The 18,909-nt window shown below is 41.1% G+C and overlaps 1 protein-coding gene across 2 annotated transcripts in view; it reads left to right on the top strand.

Annotated features, from left to right (window-relative positions):
• The first annotated feature begins 1,057 nt into the window (after positions 1-1,057).
• Positions 1,058-18,909, top strand: part of GRK7 (G protein-coupled receptor kinase 7) — a 36,477-nt gene continuing 18,625 nt past the window's right edge. Inside the window, exon 1 of one of the 2 annotated variants that reach the window (XM_075201614.1) lies at positions 1,058-1,468. In XM_075201614.1, coding sequence (XP_075057715.1) covers positions 1,142-1,468 — 327 coding nt within the window. In that variant the 5' untranslated portion in view covers positions 1,058-1,141. Of the gene's footprint in view, positions 1,748-18,909 lie in introns of both variants that reach the window. The other variant, XM_075201613.1, reaches the window with a different exon arrangement.

Below are 18,909 nucleotides of genomic sequence, written 5' to 3'. Positions count from 1 at the left end.
TGATATATTCACCTCCATTACTGTCATTGTATTTATGTAATCTAGTGCCATCTCCACAGCTGTAATGTTTTTGTGGCCAAATGTAAACCTGAAATTGCTGTATTTAATAATGTAGCTGTACTCGTATCGTATTGGGGCAATTTCTGTTCACATTTACCATTTTACTATTAAGAATAGAACTGTGTTTCTTTTTATCAGATAGCATTCTGCACATTACTTTAAAATACTAACTTCAGTAAATATGTCATGTGCTTGGGCAGAGCAGATGTCACCACTGTATAATGAAAACATATGCGCCTAGCTTATATCTAACCATCGTCATCATTTATTTATTTATATAGCGCCACTGATTCTGCAGCACTGTACAGAGAACTCACTCACATCCGTCCCTGCCCCATTGGAGCTTACAGTCTAAATTCCCTAACATACACACACACAGCAGCCAATTAACCTACCAGTGTGTTTTTGGAGTGTGGGAGGAACCCACACAAACACAGGGAGAACATACAAACTCCACACAGATAAGGCCATGGTCGGGAATTGAACTCATGACTCCAGCGCTGTGAGGCAGAAGTGCTAACCACTTCGCCACCGTATACTATTATGACAGACTGAACTGTAGTTGGTATAAATCAGTGATACTGCATTGAGTGACACTACAGCAATGTTCATACAGTTATTGGCATTTAATCTACTTCACTGCAAAGTGCTGCCGTGCATGCTGGTGCTATATAATTAAGTGGCAAAAGATTAAAATAATCTAATTTGTTTTTTTTAATGTAGAACCCTCTAAATCTGCTTCCATACATATATTGATACATACACTGCTAGCTCCTGCTCTCCCTTGTACTTGTTTCTAGTCTTCTGCTGTCTGTTGTAACGCTCATTGCTGTATGTAATCGGCAGCTATAGATAGCAAGCCAAAAGCTTCTTACCGAAGAGAAACCTCTTACCAGTCACTTTCCACAAATGGTACAAGCAAAGGGTCTTAATGAAAATCCCTTGGTGGTATTTAATGCTAATTCGTTGGCTGGCTTCTGTGTCACAGTTCCTTCAGAGGGAAGAGAGAGAGGGTGAAGTCGTCAATCCTGTGACCTCTGTCCCGGCAGAGTGTACCTCTCTTACTAGGTAAGAGGCAGCCATGTGTGACATGGGAGGACTAGATAATCTGATAGCCAACACAGCTTACCTGCAGGCCAGGAAAAGCAGCGAGGGAGACCTGCGAGAGCTGCAGAAGAGGCGTAAGAGTCTGACGCTGCCTCCCACGGACATTTGTCGCAGGGAAATAAAAGAGAGCATTCCCCTGGACTATCAGAGCATCTGTGTAGATCAGCCAATTGGTCGGCAACTATTCAGAGACTTTCTATGTACAGTACCGCCATACCTCCTGGCTCAAACCTTCCTGGAAGAAGTGACTGACTGGGAACTGGAGGAGGATGCTGTTAAGGATCAACTACTACAGAAATTGGTGAGCAAAAGGTTCAGCGAAGGCTCTGAGGATTGTCTGCCTTTCCTGAGTGCAGATCTTTCTAAGCGATTCCAGCAGGCACAGGGCAACAACGTCCTGCCACTGATTCAGCTGGCCAAGGAAGAGGCAAATGCCTACCTCATAAATTCCCCCTTCCAGGACTACCTGAACAGTGAATTCTATGATCGCTTCCTGCAGTGGAAAGCCTTTGAGAGGCAGCCGATCACCCACAAATACTTCTATGAATTCAGGGTGCTGGGGAAAGGTGGCTTTGGAGAGGTAGGAATAATTGCTAATGTATATGAATGTATGTGATCTGCTCAAATGTGCTGTAGCCCACAGCAGCCAATCGTATTCTAGCTCTGTTACCAGAGACTTGCAAGTAAGGACTTGACAGTACTAGAAGTTTATGGTCCAATGTATTTTAAAACCAAAGCAGTGTTGACCCTCTTAGTCAGGGTTTGACCTAAGGTGGGTATTGAGCTTGGCAGACTGATCAGATGTCTGGCCGCAGTCAGAGGGACTTTACAATGAATTGGTTCCATTGTAGTTACTCTGTCATCTTCATTGTGTGCTCCTTTGATCTGCACATGACATCTTCAAAGGAGAGCAATGGACCTTTTAATTACTGTGTTGATGCATATGAATGAGGGTAGAAAAAAATCAAATAGACTAAATTAGGATATGAAAGCATTGGGGCTTTATATAAGTACAATAGGCAGGAACACCGGTGTTCTGGACTAACAATGGCTATTTTTCATCCCTTTGCTGTGTTATTTTGATGCACAGAAAACTCCCAAAAATATTCTGTGTCAACAAGGCTGCAGCCTATGGTACAGTGTGTATACTTTGTGTATTTTTTCCTTTTATTTCACTTTTGATGTTATTGGTAAATAAGGAAAAATACATGCATACATTTAGAAGGTGAGCGAAGAAAAAAAAAAACTGACAAAATGTTTAACGGGTACAGGGAGGGGAGCAAATGCAGAGCTGTTGTCCAGGACCTAAAATTGAGTATTTAATATATACTAATAACAGAATATTCCATATGGCTATGGGGGAGATTATATATTTATATATATATTCATCTATGTATATATATATATATATATATATATATATATATATATATATATATATATAGCTATTTTAGTGTTGCTTACCCCGGAGGCTAATACAACAAAAAACAAACCTCACTTTGTATTGCATTTTAATTTATACATTTCTCCTCACTACAACACCATTTTTATTTACATACTTGGCTGAATATAATGGTATGTGTGTATATACAGTGGGTGAAATTAGTATTGAACACATCACCATTTTTCTCAGTAAATATATATTGTGGCTATTGTAATGACATTTACACCAAATGTCAGCAACAATCCTTGCAATCCACACATGCAAAGAAATCTTACCATAGATGTCCATAATTTAAGTTTTGTGTAATAATGTGAAATAACACAGGCAAAAAGTATTGAGCACATGAAGAAAGGGAGGTGCAAAAAGGCATGGAAAGCCTAGACACCAGTTGAAATCTATCAGTACTTAGAAAGCAATCCTGCCAGCTCGTTCAGCCACAACTGATTGCTTATTAAAAGGTGCCTCATTATGAAGGTGTCACACAAGAAGCATCTCATGATGGGTAAAAGCAAAGAGCTCTCTCAAGACCTTTGCTACCTTATTGTTGCAAAACATTGACATTGGTTACAGAAGGATCTCTAAACTACTGAATGTTCCAGTGAGCACTGTTGGCGCCATAATCCAGAAGTGGAAAGATCATCATTTCCCCACAAACCGGACACGACCAGGTGCACCGCGCAAGATTTCTGACAGAGGAGTAAAAAAAATTATCAGAAGAGTTGTCCAAGGACCAAGGACCACTTGTGGAGAGCGTCAGAAAGACCTGGAATTAGCAGGTACAATTGTTTCAAAGAAAGCAACAAGTAATGCACTCAACCGCCATGGCCTGTATGCACGCACACCACGCAAGATGCTTTGCTGAAGAAAAAACATGTTGAAGCTCGTTTAAAGTTTGCTGCACAACATTTGGACAAGCCTGTGAAATACTGGGAGAATATAGTGTGGTCAGATGAGAGCAAAGTTGAACTCTTTGGATGCCAATACACACCATGTTTGGAGGAGAAATGGCACTGCACATCACCCCAAAAGTTTGGAGGGTTTTTTCTGCACACGGTACTGGTATACTGCTTATTATTGAAGGAAGGATGAATGGAAAAATGTACAGAGACATTCTTGATAAAAATCTGCTGCCATCTACCAGGTTGCTGAAGATGAAACGAGGGTGGACATTTCAGCAAGACAATGATCCCAAACACACAGCCAAGAACACTCTCAATTGGTTTCAGAGAAAAAAATAAAGCTGCTAGAATGGCCCAGCCAATGACCTGACTTGAATCCAATTGAAAATCTATGGAAAGAACTAAAAATCAGAGTTTATAGAAGAAGCCCATGGAACCTTCAAGATATTAAGACTATTCGCGCTGAAGAATGGGGCAAAATCACACCTGTGCAATGCATGTGACTAGTTTCTCCATACAGGAGGCATCTTGAAGCTGTTATTACCAACAAAGGCTTTTGTACAAAGTATAAAATGTTAGGAAGCATGTTCAATACATTTTCCCTGTGTCATTTCACATTATTACCCAAAACTTAAATTGTGGACATCTATGGTTTGATTTTTCTGCATGCGTGGTTTGCAAGGGTTGTTGCTGACAGTGTGTGTGTGTGTGTGGCCAAGGCATGATTTTGTAATCTTTAGTACTTTTTTCATTAAAATACTAAAGTTTTTTTCATGACTGGTGCTGGTCTGTTCTAATTTATGGAACAATTGTTGATTTATTTTTTCAATATGGACACGGGTTGACTTTTCAAATTACAAAAAGCATTTTTGCTTTAAAAAAAGCCTGATGTTTTTGCAAGCAAAGGTGCTTGTTTTTGCTTTGCCCTACATACTAATAGGGTTATTATTTGTTTTATGGTTAACCTAAAACAAATATTATGAGGGGTGGTAGGAGCAGTTGGACCAAATCCTGACTAAGCGAGACAGTCCCCCAAATTCGGGATTGTCCGACCAGATTCAATAAAGTTGGCAGACTATCCTGCTCTCTCCTACCTGTTCTTGTCACTTTCACCACTTGTGGCTGTTGGTGTCTTTAGATCAGTTGCTGCTTGTCTGGATCCTGGAATGTTGGGGACACTATTTGAAAAAAATTGGCACAAGAAGTTTTGAAAACTTCTCCCAGCCTCAGACCTAAATCAATAATATACTTGTTTAATAATTAGGCTTCCCCCAGCCCCAACATTAAAATACTATACATTTGATAAAAAGATCTATTTCCCTCAAACCAGCCCTGGTATTTAATAGTTTTCCCATTTAATGCGTTAACTTATTTCCCTCCCTCCAAACAGCCCCAGCAATAAATTAATAGTATTTACTATTAATAAATATAACCATTTCCCACAACCGTTCCTGGTATTAAATAATTCATTTTCACATTTAATAAACAGCCCTCCTAACCAAACTCAGCCTCACATTCAATTAATAACCCAAAAACACCCAGCATTAAATTAAAGGTCTCGTTGCCTCGTCTTAATAGGCCCCACTATTAAATATCTCCACCATCATCCCAAAAATAAATTAATAGCACCCACAATTAAATAATTAGTTCTGACCCATAGTCCACCATAGCCTACCCACCATCCAAATTACAGTAGAGACCCTGGCAATAAATTAATATAATTTACATTTAATCTGCCTATTTCCCACAACCATCACTGCCATTAAAAAAATTCATATTTACAGTTCATAAATAGACCTCCTTCTCCCCAAACAGCCCTGCATTTAATTAATAACTCCCAAACCACCCCGGTATTAAATGTCACATCATCTTAAATTAATAGGCCCCACCAATAAATTAAATTGCCCCACCATAAAAAGCCCCACAAATAAAATGGCACCCATTGAATAATTAGCCCCCACCTACACTCCACCATTAAATTAATAGTCTACCTAACACCCACCTTATATTAAGACCCCCCACTCTCTTCCATCACAAATTATATTAAAATATCCCTCCTTTCCAACACACATTACATTAACATACCCCCTGCCCTGGAGACAATGATGCGCTTTGTGTACTCCCCCATAGCAGACTTATGCTCCACCCCCTTTTTTTGCTTATAGTTCAGTTATAGTGGACTGGGCAATTGGCTTTGTGTTGCTATATACACACCTGTACCATGAGTGGAAGTTTTTGCCATACACACAGGTATATCCCTGATGAAACCACTACGAGGGCGGTGAAATGCGCTTCTGTATTTGGTATCTATTTGTGGCAATTGTGGGAAACAGTATTCAGGCCCTTGTAACCCTGGTAGTTTAGTATTACGATAATTTACTGGACTGACTGCAAGCTCCAAGAATCTAACACTTGCAGTTCTTCCATTTTGAGTGAGGGATCCAGGGCTTTTATGTGCCAGAGTAGTGAAGTAAGGGCATGTGGATGCACTGTAAGCACACCTGTCTGTGGGGCATCTTATTGTGCGCTACAATTATAGTGATTGTCTCATATTTGCTCTAGACTCATCTATATGTTAGATTTAAGGTTGAACGTATCTTATGATGCTTAAACTCAAAATACAGATGTGGAAATGTAAATATGTGTGTGTAAATATAAATATATATATATATATATATATATATATATATATATATATACACACACACACACACACACACACACACACACACACACACACACACACACCTGTGTACGCAAACAGGTCACTTTTACGTTCAATTCTAAATCAAGCAGAAGGCGAGAGGACTTTGTTCATTAGCGCTTACAGTATAATGTCCTGTTACAGAGATTTACTGTTAAGTGGGTGTTGTCACTTATGTATCATACCTGTGAAACCACCTCTGGCACACACCAACAAACCTGTCCAAAACTCAGCTAAATCCGTTCAGCTTCTTCTGCATTGAATCTTGTACCCCGTATGGCAACACAAAAAGGAGATATTGTTTTTACAGAACAAAAAGATTTCATTGCGCCTAATGGGGTGGAGAGAGTGGTTTACAGGTCTTGGCTTAGCAGGGAGCCAAAGAGCAAAAGCATCTGATTTTACAGGTCCTTGGAGGTGGCTCCGATTGGCCTATACTTTCAATGGGACACATTTTGCAACTTACAGGAGCACTTTGTATGAGAAGCACATTTATAAGCAGCATTTTAACATAATAAAAACATTCAAATGTATGATAGTGACACATAATAAAGTCAGCCCTTATGTCCCCTAACTCTTGTGATTTAAATAAGACCTAAATAAGGATCAAAGTAGCATGTATGGTAGAAGAAAAATGAAACAAATGCAGAGGTGGCCCTAAAGTGGTACAAGGCAGGACCTAGAAGTAATGTTCTTGTTCTTCCCACCATGCACATCTGTATGTGCTTTACAGAGGCACTTCCTAAAGGTGATAGGAGGACATGCGTCTATATACAGGCTTGGTGGGCATAGAATGTGCTGCACCCACATATTTTGCAGGTTAGTAACTGAACATCAAGCTGTGTTTGTTATCCACATGCTATGTGTCTGTTTTAGACAGTTGATGATGTGTCATTTCTTGCTTGACAAAGATGAAGTTAAAATGATCCCCGTATGTGTGACCTCAGATTGCATGTATGTGCCGTGCTAGTGTGTCCTCCATGGCATCTCCCTGGTGTTGACCACCCAGCTATAGCTCAGTCTCTCCCATCTCAAGGTCATGCAGGTGTGATATAGATGAGGCAGGTGAACTGATGCACAGAATGCACAATTCATTGGAGCACATTCTGTTTCACAATATTATCTCTCATTATCATCCCATGTACAGTGTGATAGTGGGAGAAGCACCATGTTGCTGTATGCCGGCATGTAGCATTCTGTTCCTAAGGTGTCTGACTATCCTCTGTTCTCTGTGATCACACTTTGACTCCACAGGTACCTTGACAGGCTTCATAGGAGATACTATCTCACTTTATTGGACCACATGATGCCTTTGAGTAGGATCTCTAAATTCTCACCTCTAGGACTCACATAAGTCGCCCATAGCCTGCACCCATGTTCTCTGATTCTGACTCTCACATAAATCAGGTTTAGCTGCACTCTAAGGTTCCCTAATATCAAAATTCAACACATTCTCTGCCATAGCACATTGCCTTCTCTCCTACATCTCTCTCAACATGTCATCTCCCCTCACTCTGAGCCTCTTTTCATCTCTCTCCCACACGATACTTCTTCGACCTCAGTCTGAACCTTTCTTGTTCCTCTACCTGTCTTGACTCTTACAACACTGAAGATCACACACACACTTATGCCACATAGGAGCATTACAAATGTGATTATCTCAATACATTTACAGAGATTCACCCCATCTAAAACAGCACATGCAATTTAAGATATCTGACATACCACCAAGTTTTGGAAACTTTTAAACGGAAGAAAGAAATCATTTCTTTCTCTATAGTCATCAATGCAAATGTCTTCCTGTAAGAGCTCATGCTCTGCAGGAGGCAGACTAGGTCAGGTGGAATTCTCAGAATGCTGGTGACACTCTGTGATATTGGTCAAACATTGGTTAATCATGCCTGAAATTACAGTTGTCAATGTCTGCCTGTGCGCTTGGTGCCATATGCCACCTGCACTGAGCTGGCCAAAGTTCCGATCTGTCCAATTTGGTCAGCATTATTGTAGTTCTCCAATGATGAACCTCAGAAATCTAATAAGTATTTAAAGCTATAGTGTCCAGATTGGTCATCTTAGGATGGTTATCATCTAGTGTGAACAATGATGCTTTTACTAGCATTTTGTAAATCATGTACACAGGGTGTGGGGATGGAGCCTATTGTTTTTAATGACCCCGTACACACTTCTGCTAGTGACCGCAGCTTCTGTTCCCTACAGTAGCTAATTGCTGATGTAGCTTCTCGCCTGTACATCTGAGTATAGATGGTATAGTGTGAAGTGATCCTCTTTAGAATTACTGAACATCAATACAATTAAGGAATACTGAACATCCTGACATTTCCCACTAGCGTTGCTAATTCCCTGTAATTCTCTGCATACAGTGAAGATGCCCCACTGAGGAAAGGAGCATTTCTGCCAGTAATTACCAGCGTTAGGAGGCCACACAATAACAACGACCTGTCAAGATTCAGGTTGAGGAGAGATTAGTGGACCTGTGAATCCCTATATGACCACACTTACACAATATGATTGAGCAGGTGACACACAGTGATGCACACTTTTCAGAATTTATAAATTACACGTGAGCCTATAATGATAAAAACAACATTCAGTCAGTCAGTTGCATGATGACAAGCCATATTCTCAATGTATTCCTACTGGTAGGCAGGTTCACTAAGACTAGGGGCTAGATTTACTAAGCTGTGGGTTTGAAAAAGTGGGGATGTTGCCTATAGCAACCAATCAGATTCTAGCTTTCATTTATTTAGTACCTTCTACAAAATGATAGCTAGAATCTGACTTGTTGCTATAGGCAACATCCCCACTTTTTCAAACCCGCAGCTTAGTAAATCTAGCCCTAGTTCTTTTTATGTGTAGGCTTGTAGTATATAGCGGTAATTTTGAATAATGTGCTATCTGAAAAGGAACTGTTCTTATAGATTTCATATAGAGATGTGTTTCACACATATAGTATATATTGTTACCGGTGGTAGTCATTTTAGCGTCAGTTATAACTAATGGGCAGACTGTTAAAGGAGCTTTTAAGCGGAAATGGGCGGACCCACCGTCTATATAATGTAATTGAATGTGGGACCAGCCATTGCCGCTTTAATAGTGGCGTTTTCAGTCTGCCCACTAGTAGTGACGTGATTTCTCAGTGTACATATTTTGGAAAGTCGCTGTTGTGGTCTGCAGGTGATTTGGCGGATATACTGGCAGTCTATTATACGGTTAGTGGATATAGTCATCTGGTCGCTGTTACAGTCATCGTGATTTTTTGGTCGCAGTAATGTGTGCCGGAATTATAACTGCCGTAAATTCATTCCACACCCATTGTTATTATTTTGTTATTGCATATGACAATGATCTGTTCATTTACTGGGAATAGAAGTTGTGTAAACACAGTAGAGAGCAGCTTCACCAATTTATTTCTGTAAATTAGTTTTTACAACCAATTTAGTTGTTAATACATAATATACATCCTTTTAATTAATTTAGTACTGCATGGAAATTTAGTATATCAATATTAAATGCCATAATGGGAAGGAATTGGACACTTGGGGTATATTTACTAAACTGCAGGTTTGAAAAAGTGGAGATGTTACCTATAGGAATCAATCAGATTCTAGCTATTATTTTGTAGAATGTACTAAATAAATGATAACTAGAATCTGATTGGTTCTTATAGGCAACATCTCCACTTTTCCAAACCCGCAGTTTAGTAAATATACTGCTTGGACACAATAGTACTGCTGTACAATACATTAATCTAGGGGCCTGTTTATCCAGTTTACAAGTGATACAATATAGATTGAAATGAACAGATATATGAAGAGAATCATAAGTTAGATTTGCTTTTATAAGTTGTTTTGAAGTAATACTTTGCAACATTTATTTTAAAATCCCTTAACTTATAGAACCGCTGTGCTGACATATTATCTTGTAATTTTACTTACATATGTTTATTACCAAATATGGATTTGTAAGTTCCATATTTATGACTAAAAAATACTGTTACTATATCGTAGGGTTGAGCAACCATTCAACAGGTCCATCTGACACCCTGACACAGGCTCAATAACCTTCTACATTCTTCAGGCTATATATAGAGACTACAGGAGGGGGTTTGTATATCAGTAGCTGTGATGGTCTCGTGGAACCACCTCTGATCTAACTAAGTGGCGGGAGTTCATGTTAACCATCCGACCACGTGGCACCCACTGTAAGGCTTTATTATGTGCCCTCTTCTAGTGTAAGCCTCGAGTTTCTTCATTAGATTGTAAGCTCTCAGGAGCAAAGTCTTTTATCCTCCTGTGTTCTTGTCTGCTTGTCACCCTTGTATTATGCCTGTTTGCCTGTCCTCTACTATGCTTTATGTTTGCTCTGTACCTTGTCTGTTAAGACTTACATATTATCCTTAATTGCTTGATATTATTGCATTTATGTCTCGTTAAAGGTCCCGCGTTTTGCTTGTTCTGCAGAATATTGTGGTGCCATATAAATAAATGATGATGATGATAATATCCTGTGCCCTGGGCTATTCTAATGTGTATTATATGTAGTCATCGCCTGTCCTTCATGTTACACCCTGCTTCATTTTATTTACGTACATACTCCATTCTGCCTAAACCGCCACACTGGCAGGCAATGCTTCTGAGACAGAATCGCTGATTGGGTCACAATGAGTGTAAAACCAGAGAAGAAATAAGACTGAGCTCGGTATATCCCATATTATATATGGTACAGGCTGCATGGCAATAAGCCTGTGCTCTGTATATCCCATATTATATATGGTGCCAGCTGCATGGCAATAAGCCTGTGCTCTGTATATCCCATATTATATATGGTGCCAGCTGCATGGCAATAAGCCTGAGCTCGGTATATCCCATATTATATATGGTACAAGCTGCATGGCAATAAGCCTGTGCTCTGTATATCCCATATTATATATGGTGCCAGCTGCATGGCAATAAGCCTGAGCTCGGTATATCCCATATTATATATGGTACCAGCTGTATGGCAATATAAATGCCCATATATGTATACAAAACAAAAAGACAGTGCTTATCCTTAACACTGCATATCTGTGTGTATCTAGCAAAATGAAAACATGAGGCATTGATTCATATTTTGAGCAAAACATTTAAGCCTGCATCCCAGTGTCTCGGGCACCTCATTGTATGCAGGTCCTACACTGACCTATATGCTTTAAACACCATTAAAATGCAGTTAAAATCAGATGCACTCACCACCCAGGTATAGGGGCTTACACCTACAGGGGCAAATGCAGGATTTTTAAGGGGGGGGGGTTTCCAAATGGTTGAATTTGGAACAAAGCAAAATAAAACATAAAAAATCATTCCTACCACACACTAAAATACTGTACATTAAAACAATCTAAACCCTTCATTAAAATGAGTATTGACACTCGATATTAAAACTAGCAATGATACCGCACATCAAAATAGCATTAATAACACACATTAAAACTAACATTGCTAACGCACATTAAAAAAATTAACAACCACAAAAATAAACAAAAAACATTGATACCATGACACAAGATTGGACTATATTACATACATATATGCAAAATATAATGTTAGGGCAGCACAGTGGCTTAGTGGTTAGCACTTCTGCCTTACAGCACTGGTGTCATGAGTTCAATTCCCAACCATGGCCTTATCTGTGTGCAGTTTGTATGCTCTCCATGTCTTTGCGTGTGATTCCTCCCACACTACAAAAATATAGTGGTAGGTTAATTGGCTGCTATTGACTCTAGTATGTCTTTGTCTGTGTGTGTATGTTAGAGAATTTAGACTGTAAGCTCCAATGGGGCAGGGACTGATGTGAGTGAGTTCTCTGTACAGCGCTGCGGAATTGATGACGCTATATAAATAGCTGATAATAACCAATATGTTATAGGATCCACTATTTTAGCCTGCTACGTATATTAAAGCTTGAAAAAAAAAAAATATCATACAGTCACAGTAAGCCAAGTCAGTCTAGTTACTTGTGATTGGCTGAGATTTTCCCATTCATATCTATGGGCAATGCATATTAATTGGCTTTCTGTGGAAACTGAGATGCACAGCTATTCAAATGAGTGGCAAAAGGGAGATTCTGCTCAGCAAAGTAAAAGCATCTAAAATCTTTGGAATTGATTTATGATTTACCTCATGATGGCAATTTGAGGTGGACAAAATGAACTTTAACAGATCTCCCCTCCAATCTTGTGAAACTGTGCAAAATTTTACAGTGAGAAAATATGGGAGAAATAGGCAAAGATGACAAAAGTTTTAACATTTGTGTGTTTTTGTGTGTATCTTGTCTGTGTGCCTTATGTGTGTAGTGTTATCGTGTGATTGGTGTGTTTTGAGGGGGTGTTTTTGAGGGTTGGTGTGTGAAATTGTGAATACAATACAAGATTGCTATTTACCGATCTATGTATAAGATCTAAATTTAGCCATATAAGTGATCACTCACCTTTCACCAGGCCAGCGGTAATCCCTGCAGATATGAGAGGGTGGAGCTGCTGCAGTCGCGCATGCGCAGCAGCTCCATTGGCGATTCTGAATTGTACAGCAGCCAGCTCCGAGCGGAGGCTTCTCTGACAGCGCCGTGGCTGCTGTACAGTACAGCAGCCGCGGCGCTGTCAAAGAAGCATCCGCGGCGGTGCTGTCGGGGCATTGTTTAGCATGTTAATACATGCTGTTTTGTGCTCGTTTGTTCACGGAGGGGAGGGGTTTCTGGAGAACCGAAAAACCCCCCTGCATGCGCCCCTGACCTAGCAAGGGATGGCTTGTGAGCCACACCCAAATGTGCCTTAAATAGGCTTTGATGGACAGCTGCTAAGACAACATAAGGCAATATTTTGAGACAAAACTAGAGATGAAATAAGCCTGTTCTCGGTATATCCCATATTATATATGGTACCAGCTGCATGGCAATATAAATGCCCATATATGTATACAACACAAAAAGACAGTGCTTATCCTTAACACTGCATATCTGTGTGTATCTAGCAAAATGAAAACATGAGGCATTGGTTAGACATATTTTGAGCAAAACATTTAAGCCTGCATCCCAGCGCCAAGGACACCTTATTGTATGCAGGTCCTACACTGACCTTTATGCTTTAAACACCATTACAATGCAGTTAACATCAAATGCACTCACCATCCAGGTATAGGGGCTTACATCTAGCAAGGGCTGGCTTGTGAGCCACACCTAAATGTGCCTTAAATAGGCTTCGATGGACAGCTGGTAAGACAACACAAGGCAATATTTTGAGACAAAATTAGAGATGAAATAACTAGGGGTGTGCACCGGCCACTTTTTTTCGTGTTTTGGGTTCTGATTAGCTTGAGGTTTTGGGTTCTGATTTGTTTTGCCAAAACATCCCACGAAAGGTTTTGGTTCTGATTTTGGGTTTCGGGTTCTGATTTTTTTTTTAAAAAGCATAAAAAGTGCTAAAATCCATATTTTTGGTTTTATTTCACTCCTACACTATTATTAACCTCAATAACATTCATTTCCACTAATTTCCAGTCTATTCTGAACAACTCACACCTCACAATATTATTTTAGTCCAAAAGGTTGCACCGAGGTAGCTGGATGTCTAAGCTAAGCGACACAAGTGGGCGGCACAAACAAGTGGCCTATCTAGGAGTGGCACTGCAGTGGCAGACAGGATGGCAGTTTGAAAAACTAGGCCCCAAAGAGCACATAATGGCCAAAAAACAGGTGCAAGCTGGAATTGTCCTTGGGCCCTCCCACCCACCCTTATGTTGTTGAAATAGGACATGCACACTTTAACAAACCAATCATTTCAGCGACAGGGCCTACCAAACTACTGTGGCTGAAATGATTGGTTTGTTTGGGCCCCCACACCAAAAAAGCAATTCATCTCTCCCTGTGCAAACTAAACTGGCTCTACTGAGGCAAGATGTCGTCCTCATCCTCATCCTCTGATTCCTCGCCCCCTTCAGTGTGTACTTCCTCATCCTCACACATTATCAATTCGTCCCCGCTGGACTCCACAACCACAGGTCCCTCTGTAGTCTCTGGAGGCCAGTGCTGGTCTTGATTGAAGAATTGATTATTCATTTTTATGAACATCATTTTTTCAATGTTTTGCGGAAGCAACCTCCTTCGCCGCTCACTGACCAGGTTCCCGGCTGCACTAAAAACTCTTTCGGAGTACACACTGGAGCGGGGACAACTCAGGTAAAATAGAGCCAGTTTGTACAGGGGCTTCCAAACTGCCTTTTTTTCCTGCCAGTAAAAATAAGGACTGTCTGACATGTCTACTTGGATGGTGTCAGCAAAGTAATCCTCCACCATTTTTTCAATGGTGACAGCATCCAATGCAGCGACAATAGACATGTCTGCAATGGTTGGCAGGTCCTTCAGTCTGGACCAGATGTTCTCAGCATCCCCGCCAGCGGGTCATTTAGGAAATCTCAGCTTTTTCCTCGCAGCCACAGGTGTGGAAGAAAATGAAGGAGGAGCTGATGGCATGTCACGGTCCTCTTCAGAGGACAATCTCCTGACCAGCAGGTCTTTGCACCGCTGTAGACTTGTGTCCGCCGGAAACAGAGACACAACATACGCTTTAAACCGAGGATCGAGCACGGTGGCCAGAATGTATTCCTCTGACTTTAAAAGAGTGACCACCCTTGGATCCTGGCAAAGTGTACGAAGGGCTTCATCCACAAGAGCTACATGCTTTGTGGAATCGCAATGCTTTAACAGCTCCTCCCTCACTTTCTCCAGCTGCTTCTGCAACAGCCTGATCAGGGGAACCACCTGACTCAAGCTGGCAGTGTCGGAACTGACTTCTCGTGTGGCAAGTTCAAACGGCTAGAGAACCTTGCACAACACGGAAATCAGTCTCCACTGCGCTTGACTCAGGCGCATCCCCACTCCTTTGCCTATGTCGTAGGTGGCTGTGTAGGCTTGAATGGCCTTTTGCTGCTCCTCCATCCTCTGCAGCATATAGAGGGTGGAGTTCCAGCACGTCACAACCTCTTGTTTGAGGTGATGGCAGGGCAGGTTCAGGCTTTTTTGATGTTGCTCGAGTCTGCGGTAGGCACTGGCAGAATGCCGAAAATGTCCAGCAATTTTGCGGGCCACCGCAAGCATATCCTGCACACCCCTGTCACTCTTCAGGTAATGCTGCACCACCAAATTTATTGTGTGGGCAAAACATGGCACGTGCTGGAAATTGCCCATATGTAATGCCCGCACAATGTTACTGGTGTTGTCTGACACCACAAATCCCCAGGAGAGTGTAAGTGGGGTAAGCCACTGCGAGATTATTTCCCTCAGTTTCTCTAAGAGGTTGGCAGCGTTGTGCCTCTTATGAAAACCGGTGATACACAACGTTGCCTGCCTTGGAACGAGCAGGCGTTTTGGAGATGCTGCTACTGATGCTGCTGCTGCTGTTGCTTTGGAAGGCGATGCATCTACCCAGTGGGTTGTCACAGTCATATAGTCCTTAGTTTGCCCTGAACCACTTGTCCACATGTCCGTGGTTAAGTGGACAGTGGGTACAACCGCATTTTTCAGAGCACTGAGGATACTTTTTCGTACTTCTCTGTACATCCCGGGTATCGCCTGCCTAGTGAAGTGGAATCTCCACGGGATTTGGTACCGGGGAGACAATACCTCCATCAACCGTCTAAATCCCACTCCACTGATGGCGGACACCGGACGCACGTCTAACACCAACATAGCTGTTAAGGCCGCAGTTATCCGCTTTGCCATAGGATGACTACTGTCGTACTTCGTGCTCATGGCAAACGACTGTTGTACGGTCAATTGTTTGGTGAAAGACGTACCGGTCTTACAACTTCCCCTCTGGGAAGATAACCGACTAACAGCAGCAACAGCAGCAGCGGCAGTAGTAGGCGTACCGCTGCAGGATCCTCTGGGAGAATCCCGTATTGAAGAGGACTCAGTAATGCCGGTGACATGGCCTGCAGGACTTTCTACAATAGAGATTGAGGAGGAAATTGACGAGGAGGGTGTTGCTGGTGTGGATACAATCGGAGCAAGGGATTTAGGTGTCCCTGGACTGTTGACGGTCCTAGCCACAGTTCCTGAACTAAACACTGAATTATGAAGGTTCTTCAGGTGCTTATAAGGGAGGATGTCCCTAGGTGGCTAAGATCCTTATCCCTGCTTATTTGAGCTTTACATAAGGTACATATGGCCATACATTTGTTGTCCGGATTGGGATAGAAATATTTCCAGACCGAAGAGGTGGATTTCTTGGTCTTCTGGCCAGGCATGACGATGGGCTTTTTCATCCCATGGACAACAACTGTTTCCCCCCCTGGTGCCTCATTTAAGATAACCACATCAGCATCCTCCTCGTCAAGTTCCTCCTCAGCGCCAGCTACATCAATATCCTCCTCCCAGTGTACAACATTGACACCTTCATTAGCCAAATCTGTAACTGGACTGTGGGTGATCCTTCCAGCATATGCAGAGGGCGTGCTGCAAATGGTGGAAGGAGCCACCTCTTCCTGTACAGTGATGGGAAGGTCAGGCTTCGCAACCACCAACACCCTTGCACTCGCCTTGGGGATTTGTGATGCCATGTCTTTAGAAGGCAGAGTTGTTTGCTGTGTTGTTGATGACAGCTTAACTCTCTTAAATTTTTTAGAGGGGGGGAGGAGGAGGGCTTACATCCTTGGGTGAAGCTGAACCACTAGTCATGAACACGGGCCAGGGCCTAAGCCGTTCCTTGCCACACCGTGTCGTAAATGGCATATTGTCAAGTTTACGTTTCTCCTCAGATGATTTTAATTTTCTTTTTTTGGTAATTTTAGTGAACTTTATGGATTTTACATGCCCTGTACTAGGAGATTGGGCATCGGCCTTGGCAGACGACGTTGATGGCATTTCATCGTCTATGTCATGACTAGTGGCAGCAGCTTCAGCATTAGGAGGAAGTGGTTCTTGATCTTTCCCTACTTTATCCTCAAAATTTTTGTACTCCATTTTATCCCGCACACATTGTATTGCAGTACTAATTTTTTTATACTGCAGGAACAGTGAACGTAGTTATATATTGCAGTAGAAATTCCTTTTTACTGCAGGAACAGTGAACGTAGTTATATATTGCAGTATAAATCCCTTTTTACTGCAGGAACAGTGAACGTAGTTAGATATTGCAGTAGAAATTCCTTTTTACTGCAGGAACAGTGAACGTAGTTAGATATTGCAGTACTAATTTTTTTATACTGCAGGAACAGTGAACGTAGTTAGATATTGCAGTAGAAATTCCTTTTTACTGCAGGAACAGTGAACGTAGTTAGATATTGCAGTATAAATCCCTTTTTACTGCAGGAACAGTGAACGTAGTTAGATATTGCAGTAGAAATTCCTTTTTACTGCAGGAACAGTGAACGTAGTTAGATATTGCAGTACTAATTTTTTTTATACTGCAGGAACAGTGAACATAGTTAGATATTGCAGTAGTATTTTTTTTATACTGCAGGAACAGTGAACGTAGTTATATATTGCAGTAGAAATTCCTTTTTACTGCAGGAACAGTGAACGTAGTTATATATTGCAGTAGAAATCCCTTTTTACTGCAGGAACAGTGAACGTAGTTAGATATTGCAGTAGAAATGCCTTTTTACTGCAGGAACAGTGAACGTAGTTAGATATTGCAGTACTAATTTTTTTATACTGCAGGAACAGTGAACGTAGTTATATATTGCAGTAGTATTTTTTTTATACTGCAGGAACAGTGAACGTAGTTATATATTGCAGTAGAAATTCCTTTTTACTGCAGGAACAGTGAACGTAGTTATATATTGCAGTAGAAATTCCTTTTTACTGCAGGAACAGTGAACGTAGTTAGATATTGCAGTAGAAATTCCTTTTTACTGCAGGAACAGTGAACGTAGTTAGATATTGCAGTACTAATTTTTTTATACTGCAGGAACAGTGAACGTAGTTATATATTGCAGTAGAAATTCCTTTTTACTGCAGGAACAGTGAACGTAGTTAGATATTGCAGTAGAAATCCCTTTTTACTGCAGGAACAGTGAACGTAGTTAGATATTGCAGTACTAATTTTTTTATACTGCAGGAACAGTGAACGTAGTTATATATTGCAGTAGAAATTCCTTTTTACTGCAGGAACAGTGAACGTAGTTAGATATTGCAGTAGAAATCCCTTTTTACTGCAGGAACAGTGAACGTAGTTAGATATTGCAGTAGAAATTTCTTTTTACTGCAGGAACAGTGAACGTAGTTAGATATTGCAGTAGAAATTCCTTTTTACACTGCGTGTGGTGTTATGGCAGTTTGCATAGGGCCTAAAAAAGAGCCTGATGCCCAAAAACATTCTAATTGCAATTGGTTGGTTTATTTTTAGGCATGCTAAACAACCCAGTCGGCAGAAAACGCCTTTTGGTCTGTGTGTAGCCATCTGACATCCACACTAAAAGGGCACCTATGTAAGCCGGCCGGGCCACTCGACCGGATCACCATAATACCAAATCTGTCCAGTTTGCCGTTCTGCTTAGTGCGTGTGATAGGACAGGCCAGTGTGTGGCCACATGAGTATTTATAGGAAACCTGCACTGCAAATAACTAGTGACATTCATGGCTCATATTTATATCTGCAGCTTTCACATACTAATGGACGGTGCTTGTCACATATGCTCCAA

The sequence above is a fragment of the Mixophyes fleayi genome, chromosome 3 (genome assembly GCF_038048845.1).
Source record: "Mixophyes fleayi isolate aMixFle1 chromosome 3, aMixFle1.hap1, whole genome shotgun sequence".
Lineage (NCBI taxonomy): Eukaryota > Metazoa > Chordata > Amphibia > Anura > Limnodynastidae > Mixophyes > Mixophyes fleayi.
This window is presented reverse-complemented; position numbering and strand designations above follow the sequence as displayed.